We start from the raw sequence: 13,378 nt of genomic DNA, 5'->3' as shown, positions 1-13,378 counted from the left end.
TGATTTGATTGAGCAAAAAACCATCAGCGACCAATCAAGTTCGATCAAATTGTTATAAATATTTTTTATATTATGCACTATTTATTGTGTATGTATTTTTCTTCATCTTTAAACGTGTTTTTTTTTCTTCTTCCTTATACATTTTTGTAACTTCTTTCTTTTCCCTTTTTTTTTCTTTTGATATTATTGTCGTTATTTCTTTCAAAATTCAGTTTTTGTCCATTTTTACAAAAAATAAAGCGATCTCTATTAAAAAAAGACACTTTAACTTTCAACTTTTTTATTTTAGGACAATACGATATTTTATTAAAAAATTCGTTAAATAATAACAAAAATTAGTTTGTGAGAGTTTTATTTATATTTTATGGGAGTTTTAAATATCCACAAACTATTAATAAGTTTGTTTTTAAAAAATTCTTTCACCAATGGTGGTTAAGTGAAGAAAAACCATTGATAAAAATGATACCGCAAAAAATTAATTGTAGTACAATACCTTTTAAAGGAAAAAAATAGGGTTAAGCACAATTTTGATCCCTAAGATAGGGGCTGAAAATTTTTTTCGTCCCCAACCTTTTTTGTTTACAAAATCGTCCCTAAAATTTAACTTAATTTTAAGAGTAAAGGACAAATCCGTCCCTGACCTTTTTTTCTGCGGACATTTTCGTCCTCGAGGATTAGAAAATATATTTATGTCCCTGACCTTTTCAAAATACGGATAAATTTACCCCTCCATTAAAGTGACTCCGTTGGGCTCAATAGAAAATGCTGACGTGGCTCCCGTGGCGCTGACCTGGCCGTTACGGGAGTACACGTGGCATGTAACTTTATAAAACAAGACATATTAGTCCTCTCACACCAAAATGTGTAGCTTTTCAAAACAGGACATATTAGTCCTCTCGCCCTAAAACGATGTCGTTTCAAAACAGGACATATTTCCCCCTGACTCCCTCTTCCACCATCACCTACGCTGCCCCTCCTTTCCTTGTTTTGCATTGTTATATATGATTGAATGTCAGAATTGAATTTGCCATGGGAAGATGAAGTGCTTAATTTTGGAGCGCTTTACATTCTTAATTTAGAGTTTAACTGAGTTCTGATTTTTCTGTGGTTGATGGCAGAATTTGCAAGAAAGGGCTGAACTAGTTGATGTAGGAGGAGGAAGTTCGCCCGGTGTTCCTCACAATTTAAGGTCTTATCTTCAACAATAGGGATTAGACCCTCCTTCAAGCTACCCTATTCCTGAAGCTGGACTAGTTTCTATGGATGACTTGGCTTTTTCTTCCGGTCTCCAACACATGTCAGCTGAAGAGAAGAAAGAGCTTCTTGTAGTTGCACGAAACAGTATTGAATTGCTATCTAGCATAATAAATTTCGAGGCAGAGTCCAAAACCTTGAAGGTCTAATTCCTATCTAGTATAATAAATTGGTGTTTTGTTCACTACATCATGGAGATTTTGTATGTTCTATATATTTGTGAAGATCGAAATTCCGATTCAGTACTTGCTTTTAAATGCAAGGGCATGGAGCAAATGGAGATAGGTTGTAGATAGAAAATGATGTGTCCCCCCTCCCCCCCATGTAATCTAGTTTGTGGGATAACATTTTCTTGATAGAATTTACAATTTTATCGTTTCTTCGCAGAAAGATTTAACTCTCAGTTTGCTGGACAAGTGCAAGCACTCACTCTCTATCATTAAGGAAATTGCGGAAAGCACTACAGATGATGAAGAGACACTTTTTGAAGCTTTGTATCTTAATGATGAGCTGCAGCAGATAGTTTTCAAGTACGAAGAGTTGGAGGCTGCTCAACGGCCTGTGGCACAAGAGCTTCCAAATGCTGACACTGCAAAGCATGATGCGGAAGCTGTTCAAAATCCTATTGAACTTCCTAAAATATTTGAAGAGGATGAGTCTGAAGAGTTCGAAGCTGCTCAAGAACTTGAAAGAAAGCTTCCAAAAAAGTCCAACGGTGTTGAAGCCAATGCAACCAATGGGGATGGTCATCATGTTGAAACCACAATACTAGATGAGGCACATGAGAAGGGCAACGCCGAATCGAAGGTTCTGAGCCAAACCCTTGCTTTCTTCAACGGGTCTCTGATTTCGGCGGCGAATCTTTTCCACGGTCTCTTCCTCGCGCCGCGGTATCTAACTTCTTTCAATACTGGCATCGGCCCTGATCCGTTTACCTCCACCGCTGCAACCGCCGCCGTGGGTTTCAGAGCCGTAACTCCTCTGCCTCTTCCCATGCCAATGGCTTTGGTTTTCAATATAAAAAAGAGTAATTTGGTGATGTCTTAAGGAACAGAGCGGAACTCAGATTGGGAAATGATGAAAAGAATCAAACTTTGAAATCAAATAAGCATTTCAGTGTGTGAAATTTTGATGGGTCGTTCACACTGATTTCCAAGAAAGAAAGAGAGAGAAAGAAAGAAAAGCAACACCTTCTTTTTCATCTTCTTCTTTGTTCTTTGAATCTTTGTCTTTATTGTTGGGTGTGGTGTAGAGGGTGCGCATGGGGAGGGGAGTAGAGTGTGTTAAGAGGGAGTGGAAAGGGATGTAGATAGGGCAAGGAAAGGAGGGGCAGCGTATGTGATGGTGGAAGAGGGAGTCAAGGGGAAATATGTTCTGTTTTGAAACGACATCGTTTTGGGGCGCGAGGACTAATATGTTGAAGGTTGTGGTAGGCTTAGAGTAGGGGGGTTGAATCTATGCCTTTCTTTTAAATTACTGTTATGACCCTCTTAAAACAAACTTTCAATTCTGTTTCTGTTTGTACTCAGTAGCGGAAATTTATGAGACAATTTATTTTTGTCTCATAAATATCAGAAAACAGAACACAGCAGAGAAGAGAAAAACCAACACCAGCATGTATCCTGGTTCGGTTGCCTTGTGCTATGCAACCTACGTCCAGTCTCCTCTACAACAATGGAGGAATTTTTACTATAGTTAAAAGTATTACATACATCAATTCCACAGGATTGACCCAATCCTTTCACACTCAAGTTCTAACCTAACTTGACATTGGCTATGCTAATACCTAACTATTCACTCTTAGTGCTAACCCAACTAAGAAAGGGATACCTTACAGGTACAAGATACAAGACATAGACATACCTAAAGAAATCAGAAAATAATTCTAGGCTTTTCTCTCAAGTGTATCACTCAGCCTTTTTCCACTCATGGCTTTTACTTGAACTCTCTCACTATGCCTTTTCTCATAAGAAATTACAGAAAGATAAACATCGAAAAGTACATTACAATCTATAAAACATGAAAGAGATTGACTTCATCAACAGCCTCTTTGCTATGTGACAAACCAGATTCGCAAACCTCAAATTAAGTTCTTCATATTAGCCGAATGCTTCTTTGAAAGAAAGCATTATCCAAGTAGAGGAACGTTTTTACAGAACACAACTCATCAAACTCTGGTTTTCTCTCCTTGGCTTCTTAATGAACAGAAATCTTCTTTTATCTCCTAGCATGTTGCTGGGTTGCTCTCCCTAAGTCAATTTCTTGAGCTGTGTGCTTCCAGCTTACCACGTCACTTTTTCAGTTAATCTCCAAATTAGAAATTTGAGTCTGACTTTTTCTTGCTTGACCGAAAGCATCAGGGAAGCAAAGAAAATTATTTTCAATTGTGAACCCAAATCTGAACCCTTGAGATACTTCTTGGTCCTCAAGAAACAATCTTGACCATTGATGTACAACAGTGGTGAACAGAGATTACTTTCTTCATTTATCCTAAATTAGGGATTTCCAAGTTGTCTCCTTTTTTCTTGACTTTAACTTTTGACTCAACTCGATGGGTTTGATTTGTGTTATTAGACCTTTGCTTTTTTTTATTAAGCTTTCTCTTACTTTCTTCTTTGATGAAATTGGCAAGAAGAAGAACGAAACTTTCTCTTTCTTTCTCTCTGAGGTTCTGACCTAAGCAAACTAGTGAGGTGCATTGGAAGGCTTCAACTTGAATGAAGTAATCTTGGGCTTGTGTTGGATTTCATTCATTTAGCCCAACTGCTTTCTTGGCATTGTTTTCTATGGGCTTTGTTGGTTAGAAAGACCCACCAGCAATATTTTTGTTTTCTTGCATTTGGGCTGCTGTTTCTTTCTATTTTGGCCTGCATCACTTTATCAAACATAATTAAAAACTAATTGGTTGATTAACCTAATAAAATAATGTTTGTCATCATCAAATTAATTTAATTAATTTCTTAACTCAACATATGTCCTGTTTTGAAAAATTACACGTTTTTGGTGTAAGAGGACTAATATGTCCTGTTTTATAAAGTTACATGCCACGTGTGCTCCCGTAACGGCCAGGTCAGCACCACGGGAGCCACGTCAGTATTTTCCGTTGAGCCCAACGGAGTCACTTTAACGGAGGGGTAAATTTGTCCACATTTTGAAAGGGTCAACAACATAAATGTATTTTCCAATCCTCGAGGACGAAAATGTCTGCAGAAAAAAAGGCCAGGGACGGATTTGTCCTTTACTCTAATTTTAAAATCGTTCTTCGGACAAAAATACCATTTCCCCTTCTTCTCCAAAATTAACAAAAACAAAACCTGAAGCTAAAGCTAAATCTGAACTAGAAGTTGAAACAGAAGCAGATGCAACACCAATGAAGCAACAACAACCAGAAGCACAAAAATAATAACAACAACAATAAATAATGGAATCAAAAGAACAACAACAACATAAGCAACTAAAAGTAGAAGAACAACAACAATAATGGACTAAAATAAGAACCCAGAAAATCATCATCATCAACGTCAAGAACCCAGAAAAACAAGAACTCAGATGCAGAACTCAGAACTCAAAAAAATAAAAAAATCATCATCATCATCGTCAAAACTCAGAACTATTGACAAAATTCAGAACTAAAATTCTTCCTCTTTCATTAACAAAACTCAGATGCAATTACAATAATAAAAAATCCCTAAATTCATCTTCAATTACAAGAACAAAAAAAACCATAAATATAATTACCAAAAATCCCTTTGAAAACTCTTGTTGCAGATTTCGCACACGACCACCACCACCACCTCTTAGACGACGACGACAAACAGTAGGGCGCCGGCCAAACGCGTCGCAGCGAGGCGAGGGCGAGTTGCGGCAAGGATAGGTCACAAGTCGCGGCGCTGCGAGGTCGAGGTGCGGCGAGATGAGGGCAACACCGAGGCGACGACGACGGTGAAGGCGAGAAGAAACGGCAAATGACGAGGAACAGGAGTGACAGCGGCGAGGAGCAGCGGCGGTGGTCCTTCGCCTTCCCTTCCCCCTTCCCCTTCCCCTTCCCCTTCCCTTCCCTTTCCCCTTTTCTTCCCAAACCAAACACCCCAGGGTGATATCCTTCCCTCCGGTAACCCTTTTTTTTCTTTTTTTATTCTTTTTTTAAGTTAGTGGTATTTTCGGAATAAAAATTAAAATTTTAGTAAAAAGGATGATTTTAAAACTAAGTTAAAAATTTTAGGGACAATTTTGTAAGAAAAAAAAGGTTTAGGACGAAAAAAATTTTCAGCCCCTACCTTAGGGACCAAAATCGTACTTCACCCGAAAAAAATAATATCGAATAAGAAATGAAAGAAGATAATTTTAATATTGATAATATTGATATTAGTGATGATGACAATAGAAGAAATAATGATGATGATAAAGTATGGTTACAGAATAAAAATAATAGAGGTATGAGTGATAATAATGAGAATGAAGAAAATAGTGGTAATAGTGGTAGTAATTGGTTATAAAACCTCCACAAAATTAATTTTTGTTATTATTTAACAATTTTTTTAACAGATAGATCGTATTGTCCTAAAATAAAAAGGTTGAGAACCGAAGTGTCCATTTTTTTAGACAGGAATCACGTTATCTTTTGTGAAAATGAACGATGACTGAATTGGGTCTTTACTCTTTCTTTCATCTCTTTTTTTTTCTTCTTTTTTCATTTGATTTATATTTTTTCTCTCTTATTCCTTTATTATCATCATTCTCATCTTTTTTCTTAATTAAATATCACACGATAAGAAAGTACATCATATTTCTATGTTACAGTTAAAAAATTTTGGTGTCAAAATAAAAATTTTTTGTGTTATAATTAAAATATTTTGCTATTATTTTTCTGATAAATTTTGCACAATTCAAAACTCTCATTCCTCTTCCTTTTCCTCTTCCTCTTCCTCCTCTTCATCATCATTATCTTTTTCTTCTTGTTTTACATCCTCCTCCTTTTCTTCGTCGTCATCATCATCATCATCTATTTTTTCTATTCATCTTCTTCTTTTTGTTTTACTTTTTTTATAATTCTTCTTATTTTACCCTCTTAACAAGAATAAAAATTAAAAAAATTAAATAAAAAATACATAATACTGCAAAATCACCACAAAGAGGAGAAAAAAAAGAAAGAAAAAACGCAAATAACAATAGCAACCATAGAAGAAGAAAAAGAACAAAATCAACACGTAGAAGAGGAGAAGAAGAAAATAAACGCAAGCAACAATAGCAATCATAGAAAAAGAAGAACCGTGCAAGATACAAACATTTACGTTAATGAAGAATTGGAGCATATAGACATGCTCTCACTAATGAAACTGATTTTTGTTAGGCGTGAACCAACTTAGTTAGACTTGGTTGTCAAAAATACTTGGATGTGTGTGTAGCAGTTGATCAAGTCGGTCTCGCTATACATCCAAGTGTTTTTGCCAACCAAGTTCAACCAAGTTGGCCCTAAATAAAAATTACTCACATAACTTACGCATTAATCACACAGTTCTTCTTCTTTATGTTCTTTTTTTTTCTTCGTGCGTTTTCACTTCACCATCATTCTTTTATTATTCTTTTATTGCTCTTGTTGTTGCTATATTTCTTTTATTTCCTCTCCCACTCTTTTTTTTTGGTAGTTATTGCAGTATTTTTTATTTTTTTTGTTTGATTTTTTATTTTTATTCTTATTAAGAGACTGAAATAAAAAGAATTATGAGAAAGTAAAACAAGAAGAAGAAGAAAAAGAAGACGATGATGATGATGAATACAAGGATGAAAAATTTAGAATTGTATAAAATTTATCAAAAAATAACACCGAAATATTTTAATTGTAAATATGTGAAAGAAGATGATGATAATGATAATGAGAAAAGTTTTGAATTGATTAGAATTTACTAAAAATAGCACCGAAACTTTTTAACTGTGATATGGAATTTTTTAATTTTAACATCGAAATTTTTTAACCGTAACACATGTTCTTGTTAAGAGGGTAAAACGAGAAGAATTATGAAAATGTGAAAGAAGAATAAGAGGAAAAAGAATTTTGAATTATGTAAAATTTATTAAAAAAAATAGTATCAAAATTTTTTAACTGTGATATAAAATTTTGTTTGTTGACATTGAAATTTGTTAGCCATGACACGGAAGATTTTTTAACTAATTTTTTTATCATTTAACTAACTAAGTGGTATTAAATTATATATAAGAATAAAAGGTCTAGTCATTTCTGTGTCATTTGTATCAAAAATAATTTTTTTGGTGACTGTTTGTATCAAATTTGTATATAATTTAAATTTGTTGGTTGAGTGGGCTAAAATTTTAAATTTGTGGTTTTTTAAAACTTTTTGTGTTTTTTATAAAAAAATTTAGTGCCATTTTCAACAGATTTTTTGTGTCACTAACAAAAAATTTCTATTATTTTAGTTATCGTTAAACTAATTGTATGATATTGAATTAAGAAGAAGAAGAATATGACAATGATAATGATAATAGTAATGACGATGATGATGATAATGATAATAAAAAAGAAAGAAGAAAAAAAAAAGAAAGAAATCAAACTAGAGAAAAAGTGTGATATTGAAAAAACAAAGAATATGATGACGATGATTGTGATAATGGTGATGACCGATGATAATAACAATGAAAAAAAAAGAGAAAAAAAAGAGAATAAGAAATCAAACCAGAGAAAAAAAAGAAATAGAAAAAAGAAAAAAAAATAAAAAATATGCTTATATAAATTTGACTTGGTTGAACTTTAGCTAAAAGAAAATTTTGGTTGTCTAGCTTTTATGCTTTTCATAATAATGCGAGAAAAATATTGGTTAAATTAGTTAATTAATATTTTTTCTTTTATTTTATATTTAGATTTAGTTTAAATAAACAGTTTAATTAACTTTTTTTTTAAAATAAAGTTTAAACAATAAATATTTATATTAAAAATAGTTTATAAATAAATTATTTTGTATTTAATTTTTTAATTCTAAAAATACTTATTTTAAAAAAAGAATGATAAAAAAAACTTTATTATAAAAAAATTAATTTTTTTAAATTTTTCATAAACATTTACATAATTTTTTAAAAAATTATAATTTTTTAAAAATTATACCAAATATTAATATTATAACTTTTTATAAGTAAAAAATTAAAAAAATTTACTTATAAACTTATTTGGCCATTAAACTAATATTAGTTAACTTTCTACTTCTATAGTGAAAAATATTGATTTTTTAAACAATTTTTCGACGTCAATACCTAAATCCTCACAAAGTCACTGTCAATAAAGATAAGGAGCCTCAGGACTCCAAGTCCTAAACAACTTCTGTGAAGGAAAATAAAACTGTTTCAATACCAGCTCAAGGATATAGGGAGAAAGGTCAGTAAAATATCATATAGATTTTCTCTATTGAATTAAGCACTGCTCGCTCGATAATAATGTAGCATTCTAATTACGCAATGGGAAACACAGATATCAATTAAGAGTTTAAAACATCTACAAAAAGCCTCCTTTTAAACTAAAAATTGAAACGTGGAAGTTTAGTACCAAAAAAAAAAAAAGGAAGAAAAAAGCATGGAAGTTAGAATCCAAATTGGTACACAATAATACAGATAGGAGGCTTAACTAAGACTAAATTTACTTCTTCCTTTTCTTTGGGGGCTGCAGGGCTTCCTCATCTTCCTCATCTTCTTCATCTTCATTCTCTTCTTCTTCAACACCCTCCTCTTCCTCTTCTTCGCCACCTTCATCTTCTTCGTCGTCATCATCGTCATCCTCATCATCATCTTCATCTTGGTCATCACCGTCACCTTCACCGTCTTCATCTTCCTCCTCTTCTCCATTCTCTTCTGCCGCCCCGCCACCAGCTCCACCCTCGGGAGCTTTCTTTGAGTTGCTCTTCTTGTTGGAGTTGTTGCCATAGCCGCCACCATCTTCAGAGGACAAGTCCTCTTCGCCCTCTCCAAATCCACCATCTCCATCATCATCGTCGTCTCCTTCATCATCATTACCATCTTCTCCCTCGGCATCAAATTGTTTGTCCTGGTTTTGGGCTTTACCGTCTTCTTTGGTTAATAGCAGCCCATATAGATCCTACATACACCAGTTGAATCAACGATTCCATAATCAAATTCTTTCATCAGTGGATACATAATACTAAAAAGAATTTAATTTTAAATTCCATAATCATTATATCAAGGGTAGATGTCAAACATAAAGATAGATAGATCAACCTAAAATCGATCAAATCAAACAAGTACAAATACTTCATTTGTATTCTGATGCAATACATCTTGCTAGGTACTTCAGAAACTTGGTCAAGTGAATTTCAACTACAAAGTACAAATATCGCAGAAATAACTAAGTTAATGTTATTTTAAATTGTTGTTAAAAATTAATCCAAGTTTACGAATAAAAACCAGTCTCATTTTCTGTGTCAAGATCCAAGCCAGATTGTCGCTGTATATACAACACAACTTCAAATTAAGAACATACACACAACCATGCTTTAATATAAAAATAAAATATAGAGTTTACAATCTTTTATTAAAACGTGAATTTTAAATAATTAACTCTCCTATTATTATTATTATTATTATTATTATTATTATTATTATTATTATTATTATTATTATTATCTACACGAATTGAGTGAGTTAGAAATGAAGAGTTAAGACGGTACATAGTGGAAGTGGAAGTAGCATAGTTTATGACTATGTCCCATCGCATTAGATTCCAGGCTCTTTTTTGTCCCACCCAAGATGCCAAGAACGGGGGAATGCAAAAACGACACGCGCTGCTGCAACGAGCTTTACGCTCAAAAGCATATCCAAGCGAATAATCCACCACTGATTACGAATCCGCTACCCCACCCCTAATCAATCCTCACTTTCCTTGACTTTTGACTTTTTCTCTTCTCACACACTCACACCACGACAAAAAAAGATATTTTATTATTTGTTCTCAACGGGGTTCCTCGTGGTGTTTATCACGACTTAAACTAATCATCCCACAACACCGCTTCATGCTCCTCAAAAGCACCTTATTTTGTTTTTTTTTTTTTTTGGGAAAAAAAACGCTAAAGATATTAAGATAATTACCCCAAGAGACAACAAAACCCTGAAAAAAAAAATACGGAGATAATTATCTTTACACAGAGACTATCTAGTCTTACAAAATTAAAAATGAAGAACCGAAAAAAATATTTTTTTTATTGGAGACTTCGTGGCCTTTCAAAACAATTATCATTGACCGGAATAGTATTCACACCCCTCCCTTTTTTTTAATTCACAAAACCTTACTCTCCGCGACGAAATCTTGCTAAGATTAGGAATAACATGTACCACTTAATCTGACAACAAAACCCTGTTATTATTAGTGAACAACATTCACCAAATAATCTTACATTTTAAGGTTTTTGTTTTTTTGGTGAGTTTACATTTTAAGGTTTTGTTAGCTTTTGTTTTATAGGAATCGGAGTAAAATCCCAAAAAATATATACGACCAAAGTGCGCATGTTAGCAAACACCAAACTCAACTCGAGACAACCAAATGTTGAAACCAACGGCGCACATTAGCCGGTCTAGTAGTAAAGTATTATATCCAGATATATATAAATCCTTATCTTATCTAGCATCTAAAAATTAAAAACAAAAATCGATTGTGCCAAAAACAATAAAAAACGGTTTCCGAAATAAATTTCTTAGAATAATTCTATTATAAAACCTTTCAATAATTCATAAATAAAGACTACGATCTTGTAACGGAAAGAAATATTTATTCCCATTATACTTGATACTTTATTAAGAGAAAAAACGTAAAACCAGTATGAAAAATTCCTATAGGTAGGTCGTAGGGTCATAGTGGCTCTTAGAAGCGCAAATTAGCAAGTTAAATAATAAGGTCATGGACAAAAAGGACCGAAAATTTCCCACATCTGATGAGACCTTACATCTGTAGAAAACACAAACTACTTTCAAAACAAGGATAGATCTTGACAAGGTTGAGACAAGTAAAAACTTTGAACTTTCATTTCCTTTCTAATTTTTTTCTTTTCAAAAAGGAAATATAAGTTTCGGAGGGTTGAATTTGAATACGAAGGGTAGGGACTCACCGGAGACAAAAGCGTGGCTTTGACGAGAGCAGAAGCTAGCATAGTTGCGAGCACTTCCGCGGCGCACGTCAACGCGCCATAATTGAGCGTAACCGTCACTGAGCTGTTCTTAGCTTCCATATCCGTACAAAAGACCAACTAATACCTTCTCGAGCCAGAAAACGTTATCCTGTAGAAAAATAATAATAATAAATAACATAAAAAGGGAAAAAAGGGGGAAATTAAATTTTTAAAAATGGAAAAAATTAATCACCACCGTTAGATCATCCGTAAAATCATAAGAGCACAGATCTTGTTTCAGCAAGTACCGCAGTTATACACTGATTATTACTTTAGTATTTTATTAAAAAAGCTATAACATAGGTTTATCCAAAAGAAATTGAAAAAAAAATTAATTCAAAGAATATTATTTTCTGACACAACTGGACAACGACAACCAGAATTTTAAGACAACAATACACAGCAATAATTCTACGCAAAACTGAATATAATTAGAAAAGGCATGTAAAAGAAGCAAATTTTTTGCGTTAAACGAGAAAGTTGAGCTGAAGAGCTCGCCGGAAGTAGAAGCTTTTCAGCAAAAAACATCATAAAAGCAGAGAATTCAACACAGAACCCTTAAGATCCCAAAAGAAGAGTGACAGAACTCAAAGTAGCACAAGAAAAGCATAGTAAGGAAAGAATTAACAAGAATTGAGGAAGAAGAAGGTTGAAAGAGCGTACCAGGAAGGAAGATCTAGAGACCGAAAACGTGGATCTGAGGCGTTAGAGCTCTAAAACCTCGGAGAAGAAGGAGAAGAAGCCCCGTACATTGTGGACCGTTGGATCCTGATCGTAGAAACTAGAAAACACAGAGCAGCAAAATATAGAAATATCAGAGGTTAGAGAGAGAGAACACATACTGAAGACCGAATGCTCGTAATTTCTCAGCCAAGTATCGGGCAGTTCGGGCAGCGTCCCAGATAAGGGGAAAGATTGGGTACGGGCTGCCCGAAGAGGCAGGTAAGGACAAGTGTGGGTTTATTTAATTTAAAAATGGTTATTTCTGGGTTTTTGATATGAATGATTTTCAATTAATTACCCGGTCTTTACCGGAAAGTCAAGTTTTTAATTAATCTTTAAAATAATAAAGAACGTTTCTTTTGTGTAAATTCCGATTCGGTTCTGTGTGCCTATGCGAAACGTCGCACGTGTGTAAATGTACTATTCTCCTACTATGATTAAGATTATCTTCTCCAACCGTGGTTACTTATTAAACCCTGGTTTAACCAGGATTGTGCATTGACTAACCAAATAGGATAGGACTATAGTCTGTAGGGGTGGTTGGTGAAATATCAAGTGTTTTATTTTAAATTTATAGATTTCAAAAAGGAGTCGACGCCGTTTGTTCAGTTAATCGCCGACGGTGACACCCCTTCACCACCTCTTCTTTTTTTTCTTTTTTCTTTTTTTTTGTCAATTTCATCTTCTCCATTTCCATCATCATCATCATCCCCATATCATTTAATTTTTCTTCTTTCTTACAGGGCATATGTTTTAGAAGACTTGTTTGTGTCTTGGCATTATTAGTCATTTAGTTTAGGTAGTTAAGTTTTCACAAGCATGTTCGAATTGTATGAACAAGAATTAAGACTAGTTTATTTTTGAAAATAAGATAAGATAAAATACTAAAAACAAACATAAAGAATAGAGATATAATTTAATATTTTTGTATTTTATTTAATAATAAAATAAAATAAATTACAAAAATTTAATTTATTTTTATTTTTTTATTTAAAAAATTTGAGAAAAAATATAATAATAAAAAAATATAATTATAAAAGTTAATAAAAATAATAAAAAATAAGTTGTGTCTCTTGTTAATATTTATATATTTTTTCTGTGAAGATAAACAGAAAATACATTAATTCTATGTTTCTAAATATAATAGCTTTATTCATATTTTATTTGCCAAATACAATTTTATATTTTAATATCTCTATATTAATGTTCTGTTCTTGCAAACAAAT

The 13,378-nt window shown here is 33.2% G+C and overlaps 1 protein-coding gene across 1 annotated transcript; it reads right to left on the bottom strand.

Annotated features, from left to right (window-relative positions):
• Positions 1-8,640: 8,640 nt before the first annotated feature.
• On the bottom strand, positions 8,641-12,273 carry LOC107480409 (uncharacterized). Its single transcript, XM_016100545.3, has 3 exons — positions 12,093-12,273; positions 11,370-11,538; positions 8,641-9,349 (listed from the first exon to the last, which is right to left on the bottom strand). Exons 2-3 carry the CDS (start codon positions 11,487-11,489, stop codon positions 8,894-8,896), a joined length of 576 nt encoding a protein of 191 aa, XP_015956031.1. The 5' UTR covers positions 11,490-11,538; positions 12,093-12,273; the 3' UTR covers positions 8,641-8,893.
• Between the last annotated feature and the right edge of the window lie 1,105 nt (positions 12,274-13,378).

The sequence above is a fragment of the Arachis duranensis genome, chromosome 3 (assembly GCF_000817695.3).
Source record: "Arachis duranensis cultivar V14167 chromosome 3, aradu.V14167.gnm2.J7QH, whole genome shotgun sequence".
Lineage (NCBI taxonomy): Eukaryota > Viridiplantae > Streptophyta > Magnoliopsida > Fabales > Fabaceae > Arachis > Arachis duranensis.
Note: the sequence above shows the minus strand (reverse complement) of the source record. Positions and strands in the feature narration are given on the sequence as shown.